The sequence below is a fragment of the Drosophila eugracilis genome, unplaced genomic scaffold (genome assembly GCF_018153835.1).
Source record: "Drosophila eugracilis isolate 14026-0451.02 unplaced genomic scaffold, ASM1815383v1 contig_2154, whole genome shotgun sequence".
In the NCBI taxonomy this organism is placed as follows: Eukaryota; Metazoa; Arthropoda; class Insecta; order Diptera; family Drosophilidae; genus Drosophila; species Drosophila eugracilis.
The window spans coordinates 5156491-5175614 of NW_024573038.1; the positions used below are offsets into that span (position 1 = coordinate 5156491).

The window sequence follows — 19124 nt, forward strand, 5'->3', positions numbered from 1 at the left end:
TCAATATTATGCACTTACCTAACATTTCAGCATTGACCACAATATTACAGCTATACATGGGTGTGACTAATCTCTGGGGCTGATTTTGGAAAGCCTGACGACAAACCTCCTTGGCAGCAGTCAAAACCTGACCTAAAATTATTAGGAAATTGAATTAATTGAATATTCATCACAGAAAACTTCATTAACTTACCCGAAAAGGGACCTCGGGAGTTCAAATCCTCTCCTTCAGCTTGAATAGACCATTCGAGTACCGCAAAACAAACGCCCTGCATGGGTTCCTCGCACAATGGACCAGCCACAGAGGTCAGTTGGAAACCATTCACCAGCGAACTATTGAAATCCTTTCGCGGATCTGTCTTGGAACGTATATCTGTATCCGACTTGGCATGACTTGACCAGAAATCAGGCTGCTCGTAATCGGTAAGATTGAGCAGAATATTGGTACCACAGTTCCGAGGACCCAAAGCCCAGACTCGATTCACAAGCTCTTCGGTGGACAGGTTACTTAATCCAAATAGCTGTAGATCCTGGAGAGCAGCGATTAGTTTTACTTTGATGGCGGCCAGCAGGGTAGTCCATTTTTCTGAGAGTAGTTGATTTCGGGGGATGGCAGCGAGTTCCTGATAAAGGAAGATACATTTAAATTAGTTACTGATAAACCTTTATCTTTAGTAACTATTACCTTAAAGAATTCCGAATGCTTTTCCAGCAATTCTACAGCTTCTGCAGGCATAGGCACTGCTATCACCTTCAGAGTTCCTAGCTTGTTAAGCGTCTGCTGGATGGCGATCTTCTTGCTGACATCCTTGTCTTCTGCCGTCTTCACAATAGCCTCATTAACCATATCGACCGTGGCAGCGGGAACAATCGTTTCCCGGAAGGATACAATCGGTTTGGACACATTCACCTTGATCTTGGCATAGCTCTGCTCCAGATCGTGGACACACTTCTCTACATGTACTTCGCCCAAAGTAGTGATTACATGCTCACCCGTAGGAGCCACAGACACCTGGACACAGGCATCTGCTTGGTTCAACAGCTTCAATCCCTTTACCAACTTCGGCATATCTTGCGGTTGAACTGGTTCGATGGCCACGCGGAGAATAGGAGTGGCCATGATACTTAATTCACTGAACGAGGTGCAATCCAAACTGCTACTGAGGGTAGCTGTTTTGACGATGTGCGATTCCAAGCCACCGATTCCCACGATATTTCCGGCAGGCACTTCATCCAATAGTTGCAGTTCACCTCCCATAAACATGTAGAGATCACCGATGGTCACACGACTGGCGTAGGTTGCTTCATCCTCCTTACGATGCGTTGGCTGTCGAGGATCATGTTTGGGAGAGAGATTAAACAACTCCATGCCTCGTTTCAAGGTGCCGCTGAAGACCCTGGCGAAGGCTATAAAAACAAACTCATTAGCTTCGCCCTGTTCCGGCTCAGGTTCCTCCTTTTTCGCGACCTCCACCTGGGTGCTCAGCTGCTCCACCCCTTGGCTGATCTTCTCGAGCTCCGCTTGTTCACTTTGCAGTTTCCTTTCTTCAATCCGACGACGCACTTCATCCCTGCGTTGCTGGACTTCCTGATCCGTTAGCCTCTTGGGTCTGTTTTGGGGCAATTGCGTTACATGTACTGGCGTCATCTTGGACACAAACGCTATGACATTTGAACTATCGGCATCGCAACCGGTAAAACTGTCCTTGAGTTTCAGGGTTTCCGCTGGCAGAGAACTTAAATCCACATTCGCTGGATACAGCAATCGTTGGGCCCTCTCCTCGGTGATTTTGTGAGGCGGTGGAACATGCTCAACAACCATGTGTAGGACACTCTTATCAATGGGTAGCCATTGTCCAAGAACCGCCTTGATCTGCAGCTTGGGATCTGTAAGACGCAAATCTCGAGCGGCCAATTTGAGACCCAATTTCTCCGCTATGCCTGGTAGTTTATCCTTATCCTTCCTAACGGCTATGATGTCATAGAGGCTCCAGATGTTTTCCAGCACAAATTGAACAAACATGGGTTTCTTGGCCTTCTCCTGGGCTCCCGGTAAAGCTTCTTTCTTCTTCGAGTTGTAGTAAAAGTCACCCCACAGGACTTGCTCCAAATCAGTCCGCTTCATCTCCAAACGCTTTGCGTACATGGCTGCGAAGTTCCGAACGGAGAAGGCCCAGCCGTCATAGGCGGAGCAAAAGATCACATTGCCAGAGCTGGGTGAAAAATACAATTCGGAGTCGTCCACTTCCTCCAAGGCAGACTCGTAATTATCTTTCTTTGTTATATCCTCCTTGGCCAAAATATCGGAAGCAAAAATGCTGCCCAAGACGGCGTTAACTTGTTCCAGGACTTGTGTTAAATGAAAGTAGGCATCGAGGGGATCCATCTGCTTCTCCAGGATCAGACGGTCTAGTTTGTTGAGAACCAAGACGGGTTTCAGTTGCTCCTCGTAGATTTGTTTTAAGCAAGCTCGAGTTTGGGGACCTACGCCCTCCACCACATCCACCACAACAATGGCACCATCACATAGTCGCACCGCTGTGGAAACCTCACTGGAAAAGTCCACGTGACCAGGAGAATCGATGAGATTGATAAGGTAGTCTGGATTACCAGCAATATCCTCCGCTTCCTGATAGTACAATGAAATACTGCTGCTCTTCATCGTGATGCCTCGCTCTTGCTCATCCGCCCGATTGTCCAGGTAGCGCAGCTTGCCCGCCATCCGTTGTGAAATAATGCCATTGCTGGCCACCAGGGAATCCGCCAAAGTGGTCTTTCCATGATCCACATGAGCCAGGATGCAGATGTTGCGCACCTGCTGACGTCGACGCTGCAGCTGCACCAAATCGCTGCCCTCAACCACGGGCATCCTGAATAGCTATTTTGGATATTATTGCTTCAGTTGTCAATACGGTTTCAACTGGGGATTTCGCCAATTGGTCCAATTGTATTTATAAACAAAACCGCACGCGGCAATTTCGCAATTTGGTGTGACCAGCTGCAAAAACTTTAAAAATAAAAGCCATGTGAACAAAACATATGTTAAGTGCTGTTAGGGATATGCAAGTTTAGCCAGATTTGGCTATTTTAGTTAACGAATTCGAATATCTTTGTAAATCTTCCTCTTATATATGAAAAACGTAAGAAACATATAATCATAACATATGTAACAATGTGTATATACCAACAGGTAATATATATATTAAACGCACATAAGAAAAAATCTATTTTTAGCTATTCTCATTTCACATCACTGCTGTTAATAACCTCTGGTAATGTTAACTATCAGCTGATCACCACGCATGCAGTTGCGCTCTTCCTCTTCCCCGGCAACAATTTCGTGATTTCGCACGCGAGAGATTCATAAATTCCTTTAAAAATGGTTGGAATAACACCCGCAGAGAAGAAAACACTGATAACGCGCAACCTGCAGGAGACGCTCGGCGATGACAAGCTGACTAAGATTCTAGCAGAGCGGGATCTTAAGATCTACTGGGGAACGGCAACGACTGGCAAGCCACATGTCGCTTATTTCGTGCCCATGTCGAAGATTGCCGATTTCCTAAAGGCAGGATGCGAAGTCACAATCCTGTTCGCCGATCTCCATGCCTATCTGGACAACATGAAAGCACCCTGGTCTCTGCTGGAACTACGCACCCAATACTACGAACAGGTCATTAAGGCCATGCTAAGTTCCATTGGAGTTCCACTGGAGAAGTTGAAGTTCGTGAAGGGCAGTGACTATCAGTTGTCTAAGGAGTACACCCTGGATGTCTACAAACTCAGCTCCGTGGTGACGCAGCATGATGCCAAGAAGGCTGGTGCCGAGGTGGTAAAGCAAGTGGAGTACCCGCTGCTCTCCGGCTTGCTCTATCCCGGACTGCAGGCTCTGGACGAGGAGTACCTCAAGGTGGACGCCCAGTTCGGTGGTGTTGATCAACGCAAGATCTTCACCTTCTCGGAAAAGTACCTTCCACAGTTGGGCTACGAGAAGCGAATTCACTTCATGAATCCTATGGGTGAGTCATCCCCTTGAGTTAGTGCCTTTATCAACATTATTAGTCTTTCGTTTTTATTGCTTTAAATATTTTTAGTCCCCGGTTTGGCTGGTGGCAAGATGTCCTCTTCGGAGGAAGATTCCAAGATCGATCTTTTGGACTCCCCAGCCAACGTCAAGAAGAAGCTAAAGAAGGCCTTCTGCGAGCCTGGAAACATTGCCGACAATGGTCTGTTGTCCTTTGTTAAGCATGTCCTATTCTCACTCTTCAAGGAGGGCGAAGGGTTCGAAGTCAACCGGGAGGCAGAGCACGGTGGCGATGTTACCTTCCTGAAGTACGAGGATCTGGAGAAGTACTATGCTGAAGACAAACTCCATCCAGGTGATCTGAAGGCCACCGTGGAGAAGTACATCAATCGACTGCTAGATCCTATTCGCAAGACCTTTGAAAAGCCAGAACTGCAGTAAGTAATCTTTAAAGGATTAGAGATATATCATTTTAATTACATGTTTGTTTTTAGAAAACTGAGTGCTGCTGCTTATCCTCCACCTGCCAAGGTCAAGGCTGGAGCTGCTCCGGCTGCTGGAGGTGACGAAGATGCGCCACATCGTCTAGATATCCGCGTGGGCAAGGTCGTGGAAGTTGCCCGTCATCCAGATGCCGATACTCTTTACGTGCTGAAAATTGACTTGGCTGAGGAGCAGCCCAGAACGATTATTAGTGGCCTCGTAAAGTTTGTCACCCAGGAGGAGTTGGATCAGCGACTGGTCGCCGTTCTGTGCAACTTGAAGCCCTCCAAGATGCGTGGCATTTTATCCGAGGGAATGGTTCTGTGCACCTCCAAGTGGGTTATATTTATAGGTAACCTCTAAACCAGTAATTGATATATTTAATTAATATCTTCCAGTGCTGATCATACGGTGGTGGAGCCTATTGTGCTGCCTGCAACTGCTACTCCTGGCAGTCGGCTCTCCTTTGAGGGATTCAGTGGAACGCCCGACGAGCAGCTCAATCCCAAGAAGAAGGTGTGGGAAAAGCTATCCGCTGACTTCAAGACCAATAGCGATGGATTGGCCGTGTGGAAAGACAACTTCCTGCTGACACCCGAGGGCGAGAAGCTGTCCAGCAAGCTAGCTAACTGCGCGATTAAATAGATCTTTGATTGCCAGCTTACCTGAGCCGTGTAATACTTACAACTAAGCCGAATGTTCACAAACAAGAAATTGCTGCTAATTTATTAATTCCTTTTTGTAAAGAAAATGCATTTTATTAAATAAAGAGCTTCGAAATAAATATTTTGATAGATCTGTTATTTGCAATGAGTATTTTTGCATTAAAATATTAAAAAATTCCTTTTAAATCTAGCTGATAATTACTTTTTGAACACAAAAATCCAATATTTTCTCCCAATCAGGTGTTTTCGAATACCAATTTGGCTGTTAACTCTCTGTTACCGGTAGCAGCAAGTTAACAGAGCCTATTTTCGATCAGCTGTTTGGGATAAACAAAACCCGGCAGAGGAAATTTATTTTTCGAAATCCTTAAAGAAATGTTGAAATTAAACCGGCGATTATTGATGCAGCAATGTCTGCGCCATGCACACAACCAGGTGCGCGTCCGATTCGCCCCAAGTCCCACGGGATACCTGCATTTGGGAGGACTGCGCACAGCTCTTTACAATTTCCTGTTTGCCAGACATTTGGATGGAAAATTCTTACTTCGGATTGAGGATACGGATCAAACACGACTAGTTCCGGGGGCCAGTGAGCGGCTAGTGGGTGATCTGCTCTGGGCGGGCATTGAAATTGACGAGGGACCCGGTTTTGGAGGTCAACTGGGTCCCTACGTACAAAGTCAACGCACGATGATTTACAGGTGATTTTTGAATTAAAACTGCTAAGTTATTTTATCATAAAAATTCCTTTTGATCCCCAGCAAAGCCATAGAGGAACTTCTCCAGAATGGCACAGCCTACAGGTGTTTTTGCACCGAACGTCGTCTGGATTTGTTGCGTAAGGAGGCGCTAAGAACACGGCAAGTTCCACGATACGATAACAAATGCCGGCATCTCAAGACGGCTGAAATCGATTCCCTGCTGGCCAAGGGAACAGCCCACTGCATTCGTTTTAAACTGACAGATCACGAGGAACCACTGGATGATCTGATTTACGGCAAAGTGTACCATAATGTCAGCGATACAGAAGGTGATCCAGTAATCATGAAGAGCGATCAGTTCCCCACATATCACTTTGCCAACGTGGTGGATGATCACCTTATGGGCATCACCCACGTCTTGAGAGGAGTGGAATGGCAGATATCCACCACCAAGCATTTGCTGCTCTACAAGTGAGTTTTGTGAATGATTCTCTTATCATTACCAAACTTAAAATATGTATATTCTCTCAGAGCTTTTGGCTGGCAGCCACCCAAGTTTGGTCACTTACCGCTCCTTGTAAATGCAGATGGAACCAAGCTTAGCAAACGCCAAGGGGACATTGGGATCCAGAGTTTTCGGGAAAGAGGCTACTTTCCTCAGGCCCTTGTCAACTATGTGGTTTCTGCGGGCGGAGGATTCGAACATAAAGCTCACGCCAAGCAGGAGTTGCTCACAATGCAGGAACTCTTTGAACAGTTCCATATAGATCGAGTTAACTCCCACCCCAGTCGGCTGAATCCCGAATTGCTAGATGATCTTAACCGTATGGAAATAACACAACGTCTATCAAATAAAGAAAGCCGCTTTAAACTGATCCATCAAGTCCAAGAGCTGGTGAAAAAAGCTTATCCGCAGCAGTAAGTTTCAACTTATGATTATCTTTTACATAACTTTTAATCCTAATAATATTTTAGCCCCAACCTGGATCTAGCTGAGGATCACATAGTGGATGTCCTGAATTGGTCCTCACAGCGTTTAACACTAATCCAAGACTTGACCAGCAGCAAACTAAGTTTCCTGTGGGTGAAGCCCTCCAATTTCCAACTGAAGAATATGACGTCAGAGCAAGTAGATGTCATGCTTACATTACTCAACGAAATTCAAGACTTCCAAAAAGAAGAACTCAATGTTAAGCTGAAAAACTTTGCTCAAGAACAGAACATTAAATTCCCGCTAATGATGAAAGCCTTAAGAGCAGCTCTAAGTGGCTTAAAAGAAGGCCCTGGAGTGGCGGAAATGATGGAGATCTTGGGAAAATCTGTTACCCTCGAAAGACTTAAAGAAGCGGTGCCCAAGGAAAGAATTCATTTAGAACAAAACCAGTAATTCGGTTAAGTTTTGTTGTATTATTATATAGATTTTACTGATAGATTAATTAATATAATATATTGATAACTGTTGCAATTTGAGAATAAGATCAATGAGTAGACACCACATTAAGAGTCAAAATTATGTATGATTAATCTTCATCAGTTTCATAAACTATTTTCTCTTCGTTCCATTTTGGCATTCTCGTTTTGCTCGGTTAAGCACCATTCCTAGACAATAATACACTAAAATCGCTTAACTAAAGTCGCGATTGGTAAGGATAATGGGGGCTGCCAGGCTCCAGCCGTAGATAAAGACACCCAGCCAGCTAGAGACGATCTTGACCCACATGGAAGCCTCGTTACCGTTGAAGAGCTCGATTTCGGAGTGAGGTCTAAGGGAATGAAAAGCCCCGATATAGATAGGTTTTATGTATCGAAAGATAAGAGGCTAAGTCGTTTGTACTCACTTGTACCAATTGGTAAGTGTCATCATAACGTAGAGCGAGGCGCAGACGAAGACAACATGGAACATGGACCACGAATAGGTGACGCCCTCGGTCTCAGTATCCGTGCTCTTTCCTTTGGCATCCGTGCCGGCCTCTGTGTCTGATAGAGCTTCTGTTAAAACTACATTAATCAGAGTGCAAGGAGGAGCGGCAGGTGGCCATATTTTTCACACAGTTTCAAATACCAAGTAACCGAGTGGATTAGTTTGGTTAGTCGGAAAAAATAAAGAGAAAAATAAAGCGGCAATAGCAAATGAGTGTTAATAACCAGTTTTAGCTAGGGCATTTCTATTTACAGCGAGGAAAATGAAAAGTGAGGACGATCGAATGTGCGGTGGAAACTGTGGAAATGGGGTAATGGCTGGGAATGCGGACGGAGCACTAGGAATGGAAACACAAAAGACCTACCACGCTTCTCGCTACTATCTTGGGTGATCTTAGAAACTTCTACCGCCGAACTAATGCAATTGTACAGGATACACAAGAGCCAAACCACCAATCCAATAATGTTAGTCGTGTCGAATGTAACCCTGGTGGTGTGAGTGGGTGGTGCTACAGTGGTGGTCGAGTTTCCGAATCCCTCCATCATTCCGAACATTCCAGGATTGCATTCCTTTTCTGAGGGTTTAAAAAAAAAACGATAATCTTCACATGTACATTGATTTTAAAGAGGCTTTCCTACCCGGATTGTTGGCCACAGCGGACCAGGTAAGATAAACCGTGTATAAGGTAACCAGGGAGCTCTGCAATAAACCGGAATGTGGCAAACGTTCCTGGACAGCTGGTAAAATCGATATGACACTGATCACCAAACAGAATATCAGATTAATGGAGATGAAGAACTTGTTGATGCCGCATCCAGTACTCTAAAAATATGGAAATTACTTAAGTACCAAGCAATACAACCTAACATTTTAATCTCACAGTGGTAAAGTAGATATAAAGCAGCGTAATCCCAGTCAACGATAAGATATAGCCCACCAAAGTTACCCCAGCCAAGGCGTAATAATATCCACGACTGTTTTCGGCGCTCTCTAAAAGCAGATTTAAATAATTAGCATAGATGAATCACTATAACCTCCCAAGACATGAATCACCAATCCAGTTCTCGGCCAGGGAGTGAGCGAAATCCACAATGATGACCAGCTGAACGAGTATAAAGGCCAAGCCACCTATTAGACCGACCCACATCATGGCCGGTCCGAAGGATCCATCTGGGATAAATATAGCTCCAATTGCAGCGCCAAAGCAGATCAGGAATTTCAGGGGCCAAAAGTTGTTTTGGATGTGGGATCGCGGATCCCTCGAGCTCTTTACCCCAAGCATAATCAGTGACATCAAAGCGAAGAAGCAAGCCATTCCAAAGCAAATCCTATAGACAGCCATGTAACCCAGAGCGTATTCGCAGTCGACTTGCAGAGATCCGCCAGAAACAGCACTGAGTGCACCAGAACTATACGAGGAAGTGGAATTTATGCAGAAAGGCATCTTCTTCAGAGTGTCCTGCAATCCCGGAGACAGGGCGATCGCTCCCAAAACCGTGCCCACCAACAAGATGAAGGCATACATGAATCGCGAGGATGAGGCGTTGGTGCAACTGGGACAGGCCGAGCAGCACATACTGGCTGCAGTGCCTCCGCAGCACATGGCGCACTGGAATTGTGAAGAAAATAGATATCAGATTATATTCTATATTGAACTGGAAATACACCCTTGGCTTACAATAAAAACATAAATTTTAAAAATGATTAATAATTATTAAGAAGAAAATAGATTTAGGATAGATAAAATGTATGTATATATCTAACTAAAACAAATATCACATGAGCATAGTATAATCTATAAGTTTATAATTAATATAAAATTTAATTAGAATATAGAAAGCTTTTTGACTGTCTATTATCGTTCGAAACAGAACATTAAATATAAGAAATATTTACAAAGAGGCACCCCGCAAATGGGAAATTCCTGGAACATATGGCTGGAGTCTTTATTGATTTGTACCAAATGACCAAGATTTCGTATGGAAATTATACGGTTAAATGGCTAGCAATTCGGGATTAATTTACTTACTTGGGCGGCCGAACAGAGGCCCAAAACAGCTCCCATTGTCGCTGAGATTTATTTAGCCTTTAATTTCTCCTAATTGCGTTTTTGCTAAATTAAACAAATCTTTGTTTGTGAAAAATGTAGACACAACCTTTCAGCCCTGGTAAAATACCACTTATTAAACTAGTTCTGTTATCACAAAAATGTCAATCCTTACCAACACTTTTTGATTTTCTTGATAACCGATAAAAATGATATCGACTACATTTTTCTTTTCAAAAACTAAAACCAGCTACATAACTGAAATAAATACATTGCTATTACCCTTCTCATTAAACAAAATTTTAGTAACATAACATAACAAATCAAATCGAAAAAACTAAAGTCCGTAACATTATAATAAATTCGTGTTAAATAATAAGAAATAGACTGTAGTTCAAATAATTTCATCACATATTTTATTGCAGTCTTTACATCCTTTTGTTTTACAGAAGGTAAAAGAAACGTTACACTATTAAATAGTTTTAAGCCACCAGATGGCGCCATGTGATCATGTATCACAAGTATGTTATTATTATTATTTATTACCACACTAAAAAACAAGAAAATTTAAAATTGAGATTAAAAAGATCCTATTACAACGAAAATATATATAAGCTATGTTTGTCCTTACTATTTGTTGGTACTTATTGGATAATTCTAGAGATGTTTTTTTTTTACAAAGTTACAACGTTCTACAGCTGTAGATCGCATATGATGCTTCCACTCGAGTTCTTGCGCACTGTTAACCGGCATATGAAATTCACTCTACATTTAAACTCATGTTAACGTTCGTGTCGGTGTGTGACCAAATAAGTTTTCCCTATGGATTTATACTTAGGAATTTCACAATTGAAAGATTAACAGCCATATCGCCATACGGTAACACTGCCAGCAACTCAAAGCCGCCTCCGCAACGAGAATCCGCTCATTTCAAATTTTCAAACTCCCGAGAGCGGTTGCGGTGGTGTCGATATAGCGGCTCCTGAATCCATCCGAATCCGAAAACGAATCGCATCCAGCCAGTTATCCTGCATTTGCCGTGGAACGAAATCCGAATTCGAATCGAAGCGCAGTGGTGGTTTCTCGCTCTCTCCCTCTATATCTCTCTCTCGCGTGTGTGTATGTGTGCGAGTGGCAGGAAAAGTGCGAAGCCGAAATCTTTGTAGCTGAAAGAAAGCGCAACTTCAATTAGCAAAAGCAAAAGTAGTAAAAGAAAAGCAGACAAAAAAAAAGAAAGAAATGGCAAGCGAAGTGGCCCAAATACCCGCCGAGGAAACGCCCGCAGTAGCGGCGGAAAAATCAGAAGAGCCGGAAAAGCCAGCAGCCCCGCCAGCGGATTCTTCAGCGGCTCCAGCTGCCGCCCCCGCAGTGGAAAAGGTAGAGGATGCCGAGTCTGACAAGAAGGATGAAGCCGGAAAACAGGACAAGCAGCAAGATAATGAAGAGCCCAAAAAGGAGGAGGCGGTGGCCGCCCCAGTGGCAGCCAAATCTGAAGCCCCGCCCGCCCAGAAATTCAATGTGCACAAGACCAACTTCGAGAAGGACATTATCTATCTGTACCAGTTTTCGCGCACCCCGCTGCTGCCATCTTTATCGCCGTATTGCTTGAAGGTGGAGACCTGGCTGCGTCTTGTGGGCCTGAAATACGAGGTAAGTAAAGACAACGAAATGAAAATGATGGAAAATCCTTGAAACTTCCCTTAAAATCAAAGGAACTCCATTAAAATCCCAGGTTATCCCAAGAAACCCCAGTTACACATCAGGATCATTAAGTAGATTCCCAAGAAAACCCAGAAAAACTATACAAAAAACCCAAATCTCCCAGATATCCCAGATTTTTAAGGCATTTTTGCGGTACAGATTTTTTCCCAGCTCCTGCGGGAGAGGGAAAGCGAGAGGAAGAACCAAAGAGAAAGAGAGAGAGAGCCAGCGCCGCCATCATGGTGTGTGCTCGTGAATGTGTGTGTGTGTGACCTGCCCTGCCCCGTAACTGAAAAAGGGATACATTTAGCCTGTCCTCTCTTTCCCCCGCCCATGTGTGTGTGAACCTGTAGCCTGGTCCTGTGTGCGTGTGTGTGTGCATAGCGTATACATAAAATTTGTGTGTGCGCCGACGCCGACGCTACGTCGCTGCTTTATGCTCCATTCTGCCCCCTCTCTGATTCCACATCCCTCAATTTGCCCCTCTTGCAAAAGTCGTGCTTCAAATTTTGCACTTGCCGACTCTCTCCTTTTGTCTCGCTCCCTCTCTCACTGTCTGCTCTTTGTCTTTTGTTGCTGCACTGTTTTTTATTTCACTTTTCTTTCGACTTCTTTTTGCACTGAAAGAAAAATGAGTATAATAGGATGCGGAAATATGATGCTACAGCAACCTTGTGCACCATTTAAATTATGGTTGAACTCATTTATGCATATCTAATGCGAGTTACTGCATATGTCGTCTAAATTTATTTTTTATAACTTAACAAAATCGTGAAAATGTAAATGTTTTCATTCAATATCAATATTTTTTCTGTGTACAGCAGCAGCAGCAGCGGCTTGTAATTGCTTTTAATAAAAATTGATGCAGTTTAAGATGGACTCAGAAATAGCTGTCTCCCTCTTATACTCCTCCGCCTTCTCCTTTTCCCTTTCCTTTTCTTATCCGTTAAGTAGCTGTAATAGTATGTGGGAGGAGGAGGCAGACAAACAACTGTCAACGACTTCCAATGGTGCCTTCCATTTTAGCTTGTTTTTTTTTTCATTATTTTTTCTTCACTTTTTAAAGCGCGCGATGCGGTTTGCATATTTTTCATATTTTTATAGGAGAGGAAAAACTTGTATGTCTACGGCTGGGGGAGAGAGGGAGAAATGGGTGCGGTCACCCGCACAAAAACTGGCGACGCAATTGCTGTTTAATCTTATTAATTACATTGGTTAATGAAAAACGAGCCCCTTACGAGGAATGTTAATTGATGCCGTTTTCCAGATGCCGATAAGCAGCAATCGCCCCCATATGTTGCATTCCACGAACGTAAGGGGGAAAGGCAATTATGATTGACAGTCCGTCAGTTGTTGGCCCGCAGCTGGAAATTACTTTCCATTTTCATTATTCCCATTTCCACTGATAAGAAGTCTGAAAAACATACGAAAAAAAAGAGTTCAACAAACTGGGAGACCTTTGACATTTCTGGTTTGTTGTTGCAGCAGCGCATTAATCATAAAAAAAAGGGAGGGTTTCAGTAAATGCAACTGACTAAGCCAGTTTTCCCCCCTCTTGATTTTTTTTATACCCCCCGCTGCTGCTTGACTGCATTTTTTTCTTTTCCTCCTTTGTATACACATTCATCAGTGTAAACAAGAGCAGAAGTTGTTTCTTTATTGATGATAAACCAAATGCATATTTTTTCACACCACATTGAAGGCGGCGCCCATTAATAAACACAGCAACAACAACGCCGGGGCATAAGTTTCGCTTTTGAGGCGGTGGCCCGCATTGCTAGCATTCCTGGGTGTCGCGCTTGTAGATTGTGCAATTAATTTACATTTTCTCTGCTATATGCATTACGGGCACAAAGTGATTAAAATTCAAATGGAAATGCTGGCGCGCCATTTCATTTGTGCAATATTGCCAGAGCCTGCAGTTTCAAGGTATTCTGGCAACGCTGCTACCTCTCCTGCTGCAACTGTACATGTGCAAATGTGTGCGTGTGTGTGTTTGAGAGGAAATGGATTTTTTTTCGTTTCTCGTTTTTTTAAAAAAATTTTTTTTTTTTTACGTATTGTTGCTGCCTTTGTTTTAATTAATAAACCGCATATTTGCATTAAAACAACATACAGTGGACGGCCTTTGTTGTTGCTCACTCGCTCCAGTGCAATTCTCTCTCACTCTCTTTGGAACTTTTGTGCAAGGGTGTGGATATACGCACACACACACACTGGCTGCATAATTACATTGGTGTTGCTTCTTTTTGCCTGACTTTTTACACTGTAAGAAAAGGAGATTGAGCCAGGCAAACCATTGCCTTAATTGGCATAATGATTTAATAAAAAATATTTGCATTGTGCGTGGGCACAAGAAGATGGAGCCAAGAAAGAAGAAGCAAGCAGGCTGCCTTTTTTGTGGATCATTGGAATTGAAAAATGGACTCCACCCTTTTTGCAGAGCGTTGCGATGCTGTCGCTGGAAGGCGAAAATCTCTCTACAACTACAACGTTCTCCGCTCTCTCATTTCCTTTCTCTCTATTCGTCTCTCTCCGATGGACAACCACACCCTGCCTCTCCCTTTTTTGGCAGAGGGCGCGAAAGCATAAAATATGCCAACGGCTCGCTTTTTGTTATGGCCCTCGTATTTCTAATTAGAAATTATTATGTAGATTTGTGCAGCCAAGCTGAAAATAAAAAGGTTCAAACCGGACACCCGCCTATAACTGTCACATAGCTAACGGTAACGCTTTATGCGGACGTGTGTACACACTGGAAGGCATTGGAATATGTCAAAATGTTCGAATAGCGGGCAATTGGAACGACGTTTTCCCTCCTGCTGTGTATGTGTGTGTGTGTGTGTTCATTCGTTCGTATAGGGGTGTTGGTTTTTGGGTGGGTTTTTCGGTTTTCGAGTCTGGGTTTTGGGTTTTTGGGTTCCTGGGAGGTACAGCTAGCTTTTCGTGTAGTGGTTGGTTTTTCAGCATCTGCTTGGCATACATAGGAAATGCCCAAATACACACGCAAACAAACGATTGCCGGCTAGATGTATGTCATGAGCGCCATCTAGCGGCCGGAATTCTGGCGGGGGAGTGAACTACATTTTGCATTACTCATGGGCGTAAAAAATACTTCCTGGTTCCATATGGACAGCTCAAATTTATAAGTATCCTTAAAATCTATACTTAAACGAAAAGTGTTTATTCCATCGGCTTTTACCAATATTTTTGGGGTCTAAATAGCGTCATTAAAATACATATTTTACATTTTACAAAATATTGAACTTGGATATGTTCCTTAAAAATAATAATGATAATATTGAAGAACAATCTCATTTATTCGTTACTTTAACTGAAGCTAGTGTTAAATTAAAGCAAAAGTTAATACATACAATCCCTTAATCTTCAGTTTGGTACAATTTTTTTTTATCAATACTCAAGTTAGTAATATATTTTTTGTTATTAAAACGTTGATCCTGTAAACCAAAATTAAAAATATAATGTTCTTTTCCTTGAGAAATGAAAAACTAATCACATTATAATACATGCCCCTTCCAGTTCTCTTGACTTATTACTATTTCTTTCGTACTTATGTGAGGCTTATGGTATTGTTCATCCCAAAATCTAAACCGTGAAATTATAAAGAAATCTTGTGAAAAAAGAATTTCCGATATAATGTCTAATCAAGGCATTATTTGTTCCCACTGCAATAAGCGGAATGCTGCTCTCAGATAAAGGGTGGGGTACACAATCGCCCACTCCCCCACATTCCTCGTATGATTACTCATCCCAAGAAATGAAAAATAAAATGTTTATTCGTGTTCTTTCCCTTTGCAGAATGTCGATCATAAGATGCGTTTCCGTTCGAAGAAGGGTCAGCTGCCGTTCATTGAGCTGAATGGTGAGGAAATCGCTGATTCGGCCATTATCATCAAGGAACTGTCGTCCAAGTACGAGAAGAACCTGGACTCGGGACTCACCGCCGAGCAGAGGAATGTCTCGTACGCCACGATTGCCATGCTGGAGAATCATCTCATTTGGATCATCTTCTACTGGCGCGCCAAGTATCCGGACAATGTGCTCAAGGGCTACAAGGTCAACTTGCAGCACGCCCTTGGCCTGCGGCTGCCCAACTCGATTCTGAACTTCTTCTTTAAGATCACCTTTGGTCGCAAGGTAATTGGATAGTTTGAGATATTTGAGGTCATGATCATGCTCCACGATTTTCACTTTCTCAGAATTTGTATGATTTTGATTAGAATTTTCATTGGAACATTGCATACTTTTGGTCATTGTTGTAATTAGTTCTATAGACATTTTCTTCTACCATTTATAGTCAATATCTTCTTGTTACAAATACTGTTTAACACATTATTCTAGTTATAAAACAATCGGTTATTCTGGTTGGTAAAAGTAATGCTGTTTTCGGTGTTCTACAAACAAATAATATTTTAGTAAATTTGACTTTTAATTTAACAATTTTTAAACTAATTTGAACTGATAAACTTTAAATGCGTTTAATAAGTTACATTTTACAATAAGTTGGTTAAAATTCTTATAGAATAGACTGTACCTTTGTGAAACTTATAAATAACATTGACACATAGCCTTTTTCTAAATCAAACAAAAAGACTGAAAGTGAAAACCGGAAGATGCCTGCTAGACAAGTAGAAAAATATTTTTTCAACCTTAAAAGTAGCTGATTTAGTTGGTCTTAAAACATTACAACGTCAGCAGCTGAGCCTGCAGTAGTTCCTAAAATCGAAGATATCCGCACTTTTGTTTAGATTGAAATGGTAATTGTAAACCGGAGAGGTTCCTGAGTTGGCTGGCGTTGTGGATTAGGCGGGGATGGATGGGTAGTGTAAATAAACAATACTTGAAAAATGAAACTAAGGAAGCGGTGGCGTATTATATTGCACCTAGCTGTACAAAAAAATAGAAAGATAAAAACTCCAAACACCACCACCATCCCCACACATAGTTTATCCCAAAAAATAAACCCGTTGACATAAACAATAAATCCCTGGCGGGATGCATTTGTTTATATCTCGATCGGTACTCACATAACCAAACCAAAACCCAAACGGGAAATTGAAAGGAAAACAATCGTTATTTTACCACTAACTCTTGCATGGTTTTCTCTTTTTTCTTTTTCGTTCTTTTTTGCATACTACTTTGGTTTTGAACATCTAACTGTGTAATGCGTATTGCCCCCGAATCCCCAAAAATAACTCACATCATATCCAACAACACCCCGAATCCATAACGTATGCTTGTGCATCCCCTCGTAACCCCCTCCGTAACTGCTGTACGGCAAAACAACTATTCAACACAACAAGTGGTTCCAGGGCACGAAGAAGCTGAAGGCGCATGGCATTGGCGTCCACAGCGCCGAAGAGATCGAGGAGTTCGGCAAGAACGACCTGAAGGTGCTCAGCGAGATGCTCGACTGCAAGCCATTCTTCTTCGGCGATGAGCCCACCACCCTGGATGTGGTCGCCTTCGCGGTCCTCTCGCAGCTCCATTATCTGTCCAAGGACATTGCGTATCCGCTGCGCGACTATATGACCGAGAAGTGCCCCAACTTGATTGGCCACGTTTCTCGCATGAAGGACAAGTGCTTCCCCGACTGGGACGAGATCTGCACGAAGCTGGACCTCAATGCGCACATTCCCAAGCCAGAGTGAGTAATCTTAGATGAAATAAATTATGGAAATCTTTATATTTACTTAATGTTTGTTATATTCTAGACCCGAGACCAAGGAGGGCAAGGAGGGTGGAGAGCAAGAGAAATCAAACGAGCAGGAGGGCCCTGAAGGCGACAAGATCGAGAAGGAGCTGGAGAAGGACAAGGTGAGGCATTAGTCCTGAGTCTCAGATGACATTTCATTCGTCAAATAAGCTTAAAGTCTTTTAAAAAACCTGGCTTAAACCTGAAATATTTAAAAGAAATCAGTCGAAAATACCGAAAATTCTTGTAAAATCTTTAAATTTGACGATGACAGACCATCTGCTATACTTTATATACTTCTACATATATTTACTGTTATCCTTTGTCATTGCAGTCAAACGAGAAGGAGTCGACCGAGGAGAACAAAGAGAAGGAGGAAACAAAGTAAATTCGCCGTTAGTTATATGCGTACATATATCTAGTATATGTGTATGATCCAAGGAAACAAACACCCACATACACACACATTATATATATATACATATGTAGTACGATACTATATAGTAAGGCCCTATATAGCTAGGCGCTGCGCTCTCATATATAAGCATTCAGACATCAGAAAACCACTCGAAAAACAAAAAAAAAACACAACATTAAGAAAAACACCCATTTACAAACCTAGGACAACTGTAAAGCAAAAGCAGGCAAAAACCATCAGCAAAAGAACGATCCACTAAGTAATGAGAAAAAAACAAAAAAAAGCATATACAATAACGTAACGTAAAACTTTGGACATCTTTTTTTATATATTTACACGACGACGTTTGTATTACAAGAACAAGAAACAAAAAGCAAAGAAAAATTCAAGAAAACGCAAAAAAAAACCGTAAAAACCATTTAGTATAAAATTATAAAAGTTTATACGTATAAATATTAAGAAGATGAATGAAAGCGATGAGAGCGGGGGGAGAAATTATAAAAAATTAGTTAAAGAACTCGATTAAAACAAAGAACAAGTGAGCAAAACGTGAGTAAAAAGAGTGAAGCCAGATAGGAGGAAAGTTGGGAAGGTGTAGAACAGCATACATTACGCATTAATCATTAGTTTTCATTCAAAAGCGATCTATATAATACACTCATCCACTATCACACTCACTCTCACAGACACACAAACGAACACATACACACTCACATATAGCATATGCAGCAACAATTGCAACTCGATGGTATTGTTTACTCTTCCAAAATTGATTAAGCTTAAAGTAAAGAAAGGATCCGCAACCAGTACGATAGAAAGATATGATATGATATGACATATAGTGATGGTTAGTAGGGATGGCATGCAATGGGAAAGAGAATGAGAATGCGAATGGTATAGGAATGATATAACGGATAGACGGCAATTAAGTTTATTTTTTATATATATATGATTGCAAATAGTAATTTTGATTCTCGTGTGCAAATAATTAAACAAAGCGGATAAAATTTATTACTTATAATTATATACATAAACCTTATATACGCCCATTATGCATAAAGATGTGTATAAAAAAAACAAAAAACAAAACAAAACATATACAAATTGTATGTTGGTTCTTTTATTATATATTATACTTTATTTCTATAAATATTATTGTAATTGTACTGTGTATTATGATTTTGCTAACCAAAATCCCCATTCATATGAGATGCTCAGAGCGTTGAACCATCGATGTTTCACCTCCCATTACATAAAATCAAAATTCGAACCAAAAAGAATACTCGGCCATCCATACGAACAAAATTTACCTTTTAATTTGTACGAATTTGTAACTACATTTACTTATGTATGTATATTCTCTTTTGGTACGTCCACCACAAAAAACAAACAAACAAAATTATGTACGCCTCATTTATTTTTTCTACTGTCTTGTGTTTTATACGATT

At 41.8% G+C, this 19124-nt stretch overlaps 5 protein-coding genes across 8 annotated transcripts in view; 3 read left to right on the plus strand and 2 right to left on the minus strand.

Moving 5' to 3' along the window:
• Positions 1-2977, minus strand: part of LOC108114128 (elongation factor-like GTPase 1) — a 76000-nt gene extending 73023 nt beyond the window's left edge. Inside the window, exons 1-3 of the mRNA XM_017224900.1 lie at positions 686-2977; positions 194-623; positions 19-132 (exon numbers count right to left, since the gene is read on the minus strand). Of these exons, the coding sequence (XP_017080389.1) occupies positions 19-132; positions 194-623; positions 686-2869 (2728 nt within the window). The 5' untranslated portion in view covers positions 2870-2977. The remainder of the gene's footprint in view (positions 1-18; positions 133-193; positions 624-685) is intronic.
• A 323-nt stretch (positions 2978-3300) lies between these two features.
• Positions 3301-5291, plus strand: LOC108114555 (tyrosine--tRNA ligase, cytoplasmic). The gene is made up of 4 exons (XM_017225602.1): positions 3301-4019; positions 4095-4461; positions 4519-4842; positions 4906-5291. Exons 1-4 carry the CDS (start codon positions 3380-3382, stop codon positions 5150-5152), a joined length of 1578 nt encoding a protein of 525 aa, XP_017081091.1. The 5' UTR covers positions 3301-3379; the 3' UTR covers positions 5153-5291.
• Positions 5292-5364: 73 nt separating this feature from the next.
• On the plus strand, positions 5365-7435 carry LOC108114557 (probable glutamate--tRNA ligase, mitochondrial). Its single transcript, XM_017225603.1, has 4 exons — positions 5365-5873; positions 5934-6344; positions 6405-6791; positions 6849-7435. Exons 1-4 carry the CDS (start codon positions 5548-5550, stop codon positions 7258-7260), a joined length of 1536 nt encoding a protein of 511 aa, XP_017081092.1. The 5' UTR covers positions 5365-5547; the 3' UTR covers positions 7261-7435.
• Positions 7261-9984, minus strand: LOC108114558 (serine incorporator 1). Of its 3 annotated transcripts, none has more exons than XM_017225606.2 (7): positions 9824-9984; positions 8848-9403; positions 8675-8784; positions 8433-8616; positions 8159-8368; positions 7712-7850; positions 7261-7636 (listed from the first exon to the last, which is right to left on the minus strand). In XM_017225606.2, the coding sequence occupies exons 1-7, from the start codon at positions 9857-9859 to the stop codon at positions 7498-7500; spliced, it is 1374 nt and encodes a 457-aa protein (XP_017081095.1). In that variant the 5' UTR covers positions 9860-9984; the 3' UTR covers positions 7261-7497. The 3 variants fall into 3 exon arrangements, with proteins under 3 accessions (XP_017081095.1, XP_017081094.1, XP_017081093.1); XM_017225605.2 differs by having other exon boundaries at positions 7712-7862; XM_017225604.2 differs by having other exon boundaries at positions 7712-7871; positions 9824-9983.
• A 770-nt stretch (positions 9985-10754) lies between these two features.
• On the plus strand, positions 10755-19078 carry LOC108114255 (failed axon connections). 2 transcript variants are annotated; one of them, XM_017225151.2, is made up of 5 exons: positions 10755-11491; positions 15362-15700; positions 16867-17210; positions 17278-17380; positions 17593-19078. In XM_017225151.2, exons 1-5 carry the CDS (start codon positions 11081-11083, stop codon positions 17644-17646), a joined length of 1251 nt encoding a protein of 416 aa, XP_017080640.1. In that variant the 5' UTR covers positions 10755-11080; the 3' UTR covers positions 17647-19078. The 2 variants fall into 2 exon arrangements, with proteins under 2 accessions (XP_017080640.1, XP_017080641.1); XM_017225152.2 differs by having other exon boundaries at positions 16876-17210.
• The last annotated feature ends 46 nt before the right edge of the window (positions 19079-19124 follow it).

Bases quoted from the DNA above. Each gene is read 5' to 3' on its own strand.
- LOC108114557 (XM_017225603.1), top strand. From the start codon at position 5,548: ATGTTGAAATTAAACCGGCGATTATTGATGCAGCAATGTCTGCGCCAT. The intron at 5,874-5,933 runs GTGATTTTTGAA...TTTGATCCCCAG, and splicing joins CAACGCACGATGATTTACAG to CAAAGCCATAGAGGAACTTC. The intron at 6,345-6,404 runs GTGAGTTTTGTG...ATATTCTCTCAG, and splicing joins AAGCATTTGCTGCTCTACAA to AGCTTTTGGCTGGCAGCCAC.
- LOC108114555 (XM_017225602.1), top strand. From the start codon at position 3,380: ATGGTTGGAATAACACCCGCAGAGAAGAAAACACTGATAACGCGCAAC. The intron at 4,462-4,518 runs GTAAGTAATCTT...GTTTGTTTTTAG, and splicing joins TTTGAAAAGCCAGAACTGCA to AAAACTGAGTGCTGCTGCTT. The intron at 4,843-4,905 runs GTGGGTTATATT...AATATCTTCCAG, and splicing joins ATGGTTCTGTGCACCTCCAA to TGCTGATCATACGGTGGTGG.
- LOC108114558 (XM_017225604.2), bottom strand. From the start codon at position 9,859: ATGGGAGCTGTTTTGGGCCTCTGTTCGGCCGCCCAA. The intron at 9,404-9,823 runs GTAAGTAAATTA...TCACAATTCCAG, and splicing joins GCCTCTGTTCGGCCGCCCAA to TGCGCCATGTGCTGCGGAGG. The intron at 7,637-7,711 runs GTGAGTACAAAC...TCATTCCCTTAG, and splicing joins ACACTTACCAATTGGTACAA to ACCTCACTCCGAAATCGAGC.
- LOC108114255 (XM_017225151.2), top strand. From the start codon at position 11,081: ATGGCAAGCGAAGTGGCCCAAATACCCGCCGAGGAAACGCCCGCAGTA. The intron at 11,492-15,361 runs GTAAGTAAAGAC...TTCCCTTTGCAG, and splicing joins TTGTGGGCCTGAAATACGAG to AATGTCGATCATAAGATGCG. The intron at 17,211-17,277 runs GTGAGTAATCTT...GTTATATTCTAG, and splicing joins GCGCACATTCCCAAGCCAGA to ACCCGAGACCAAGGAGGGCA.